At 41.1% G+C, this 4,434-nt stretch overlaps 1 protein-coding gene across 1 annotated transcript; it reads left to right on the top strand.

The window, feature by feature from the left end:
• The first annotated feature begins 3,472 nt into the window (after nt 1-3,472).
• Nucleotides 3,473-4,093, top strand: LOC108974476 (early nodulin-75-like). Its single transcript, XM_018942331.1, has one exon. It carries the CDS (start codon nt 3,473-3,475, stop codon nt 4,091-4,093), a length of 621 nt encoding a protein of 206 aa, XP_018797876.1.
• Nucleotides 4,094-4,434: the final 341 nt, after the last annotated feature.

Genomic DNA, 4,434 nt, shown 5'->3' with positions numbered 1-4,434 from the left:
CTCAACACCTCCCGTCGCTGACCTTTCCTGGACGCCGGAGCTGTAAGCTTCTTCTGTCTTGCTGTATTTGCCGAACGAGCATATGTCGATGGAGCATTTGAATAACCACCACAATAGGGATAACGGTAATCATAGCTACCATATGGGCTATAATAAGACGGATAAAAGGGATAGGACATTGGATAGTAGTAATTAGACGAGCTGACTAGTAGCCATATGCAGGAGGTGGTTGATAATGGTAATGTGGTGGTGGCGGGCGGGGGCGATAATACTGCCTGTGATGGTGGTGGTGGTTATAATGTGGGCAGTGAGACTGTGGTGGCTCTGCCGATGTGGCATATTTTTGCGCCAATAGTTGACTATGATCAATTTTTTTAATGACAAAGGATTCGCCAAAGTCGGCTGGATCTTGCGCTGGACGAAACTGTTGATTTTGTTGCTGCTCTGGTATCCCCAACTTTTCTTTCAAATCCAGTTGATTCTGTTGTAATTGCAAAATAAGCTTTTGCTGCAGTTATTGTTGTTGCAAAAGTTGTTGTTGTTGCAATAATAGCGGTTGAGGATCCTGCCGCCCAGCCTTCGCCTCGGTGCCATCAGCTGGTGCTACCTCACGTATGTTATTGATCCTCAGTATCGAGAGGGGCCGCGATTCTACTTTCTTGGTAATTTCTTCTGTAAAATCTTTTAACTATTCCTTCGCCGCTGCGTTTGCTATGATCAGCGAGAGTAGAAAAGAAGCGAAGACTTTTCGACGCATTTTGCGTTTCTTTCGTGCTTTGGTCAGCTTCTCACTGCGCAGCCGCGGCTTGCTGTGCCATTTATTTATAGACAGCGACTGTTTATTGGGTAAAAGAATTCGCTTCCCAATTACCATATTCTTTTTCCATACAATTTTAAATATTTTCAGTTCAATCATTGTCCTCATTGTAATAGAGGCAAGGTATAAGAATGAAGTTTAATTCAGTTGAGATAATAGACATAAAATTTAAACTTAAAGAGCTATGAATAGTTTGTTTGTTTTGGCCTATTTATTTCTTTATGGAAAGAATATAACCGTTATATATAAAAAAAAAATGGTTCGCATATCCCAAACTGCTATTTTGCTACCTTTATTCTAAATAAATATTACTTCTGGTTCATCAACATTTTGTACCACAACAATCTCCCTTAAGAAGTAACAGCCTCCTAAAGTTGCTTTTTCGCCATAGACCAAAATTTATTGCATGACAAGACTTATTTCAGCCAAAAGTCATCGTATTTTCGTGGAAGTTTAGAGTGAACATATTCGGAAGACGGTTTTGCATGTCAGAAATGCTGCTTGTAAGCCACAAAAAGTAGTTCGAATTATATCTGCTAACGACAACGTAGAACTCAAAGAATAATATGTGATAAGTACCCAATCTGCCAATTTGATGAAAAACTTAAATATCCATGACGTCATGGTAGTTCGGTTCTAAGAGGAACCTCTACCGACAAAAACTCATAGAGGGATGACAACATTCGGCCTCATGTATGCAAACTGATTGAAACTATCTGGCAAACATTGGTCGGGGCTCGCCTGATAGCTCAGACCTTGCCTCTTCTGACTACCCTTTGTTGTGGTCGAGGAAAAGTGTCATCAATGGGTTACCGATAACATTAGAGCAGGGTAACAAAAGTTGGCTTGCTTCGGCCAAGGCCAAGCCGACGCAATTAATCAGGATTGTTTCTCAAAAAAATGTTATACCATGCTTCAGGTGAGCCGTCCTTCGATGGTTTTTCTTAAATAAACTGTCAAATTTTGTAACAAAAATCGCACGAATATACGAAGCCCGCGAAGAGTTGACTCGGCATAGGATCAGGGAGATCTATAATCTATTTAAAGCGGGGAGGATATAAGGAAAAAAGCGGTCATCTCACCATATTTCACCAAAAATTCTTTATTTGTATAAATATTTATGTACATAGTATAACACTTAAAAATATTTTTATAAATACTATATTCTGGTAGAAAATTACCTGAATTCGTACAAACACTCTCTACTTAAAAAAAAAAAAAACTTAACTTGCAATTATTTCACTTCAACTTTCTTCTCAAGGTTTATAGTGATTTTAGTTTAGCTATGGTAACGGATATAAAACTGATCCAGGGTGTGCACTCGATAACATAAAACGGCTAGACTACATGAACTTCGTAAATATTGTAGCTCTGCTCGGTGTCACCACTGGTGTGTGGAGTTTCACTGCCTGCCGCGTTCGCGTCTTCTAATAAGACAAAAGGCAGCTTTCTACGTATCAGCTTTTTTCGCTCACTTGCGTTGCCACCTATTCTTCTTGAGCTTGATCTTAAGACTTTATTGCTATCCATTTCGTCTGAAGTGATTTTCATATCTGCTGCAACAGCGCCAGTGCCTTGCAGACCTTCCAAAACACCCTTTATGAACTCGGCACGTATGAGTGTGTCCTCATCTGTGGCATCGGCGAGATACGGCTGCCTAAGAGGAACTGATGCGTATGGTGGCACATACGTGGACGGATAGAGTGGCAACAATACAGGATACAACCCGGCACCATATGGAAGTGTGGTTTCATCAGCAGAGTCAGCATTATTCAAACTGTAATCATCTGAGAGCGGATCGGACGCAGTTCCATTTGCCGCCGCGGCAATTTCATCGGACTGAATGCGACTGGCCAACTGCAATAAGTTCAGCCACAATAGTGTCTTCTGTTGTCCAGTGTTGCTTGTTGTTGGTGCAACGCGCGCACTTAACGGAACAAACAAGGCGAACAATGTAGCGCAAGTGAGGAATAAAATTCGACAAGATAAGCTCATTTCGTCTGAAGTTTGCGGCACTGGTGGATAACTGAGAGAGGAACTGACAAGCGTGGTACTATTTATAGTGAACAGTTAGCAATCGGAAGAAAGTTTGAAAGTGACACTTAAAAGTTGTCGAGTTACAATTTTTACAGCTGGCAAGTTGAGCGAATCAACGGAACTATTAAGCTGACGAAACAAACAAGTGAATTAATTAAGATGTAGTCGTTTGTTGACATCGCCACCCACACACGAAGCAACGAATAATTCGACATCCTCACAGACAAGCGAAGAGGTGCGTGAAGTGTGTAATGCATAGGCCACACATTAAGTTTAAAGCTATACTCCATATTCACCTAGACCGTTAGATAAGTAAGTGAAGTAGGAAGCCGCAAAATTTCCGACTGCCCATGTAATATAGAACCTATCACCAGAACGACAATGAAAATCTATAAAAGACGAAAGACTTTTGAAAGCAAGAAAGCGAAGAACTTCATATATTCTTCGACTTTTTTTATTATTTGCTTTAATTGGATAGAAATAAAAAAGAAAACCGCAAAAGAAGCGTTCCTAATACACTCGACCACATATAAATAGGCTGTGGGCCACATTTGCTAAACTAGTTGTGCCTCACCAATCGAACGGCATCAATCAAACGGCTTAGCCGCGATAAGCAAAATGCTTTACAGTTTTAAGCTCAGCGTGTTACTAACGGCACTGCTGCTCCATACAGTGACAAGCAAAGGCGGTCGAACGCCCACACAAAGCAACAAACTACAAACGCTGCTGATACCACAAAAGGAGGTAAACGAACCGGACTACAGCTTTGAGGATGAGGGTTCCGTGATTCTTGAAGTGCCGATCGCAGAGGGTCCACGTGATTTGGGCGCACTACTGGCTCTGCAGACAGCCACCACCCAAAGACCACACCATGACCACCATGAGCATCATTATCATCACCACCATCGCAGACCCGCTAGGCGGCCACCGAAAAGACGACCATGCTATGACGACGAAGAAGATAGTGACGAATGCGATGAATATTATTATGGTCGGCCATCGTGGCAACATACATCGCACTGGTATGTAGCGTCACCGCAACTTCCACCAGTAGCTAGTCCAAAACCATCTCATTATGGACCACAGCCAAATTATTATCCTCAACCATCATATCCTCCACAACAGTACTATCCGCCACAATATTATCCACCACCTTATTATCCATCACCATATTATCCCCCACCGTTTTACTACAACTTTCCACCATGGTACTTTTTTAACCGGACAATCACTGGATAGGAATACCTCGCCGATGCGAAGTTACAAGAAACAACCGTGCAATTTTATAGTAACTGTTATAGCAAAAGCAAAGCAAAATTGGCTATTTTTAGTTACTGAAATAATTTATTTAGGCATAACGTTACCATTTTTACTGTTATTCTACTGAACCTATAAATAAAATATTGTTTTGTGAGCTCCGAAACAAACCATCGAATGAAAGACTCTGGCTTTTTATTACTCACTCATTATAGTTGAATGAAAGTTAGCAAGAGAGTCTACCAACAGTTCTGCTGTTGCTTTGTCTGCTGAAGAAATTAGTGAACAATATCGTTACAAATAGTATTTGGTTAAGAAGACAT

This window comes from Bactrocera latifrons, unplaced genomic scaffold, assembly GCF_001853355.1.
Source record: "Bactrocera latifrons isolate USDA-ARS-PBARC rearing strain unplaced genomic scaffold, ASM185335v1 scaffold_56, whole genome shotgun sequence".
Classification (NCBI taxonomy): domain Eukaryota; kingdom Metazoa; phylum Arthropoda; class Insecta; order Diptera; family Tephritidae; genus Bactrocera; species Bactrocera latifrons.
The sequence above is the reverse complement of the archived record's forward strand: the minus strand, read 5'-3'. Positions and strand labels throughout refer to the sequence as shown.

What these genes read in the sequence shown, in the direction of transcription:
- LOC108974476 (XM_018942331.1), top strand. Translation starts at nt 3,473, where the DNA reads ATGCTTTACAGTTTTAAGCTCAGCGTGTTACTAACGGCACTGCTGCTC.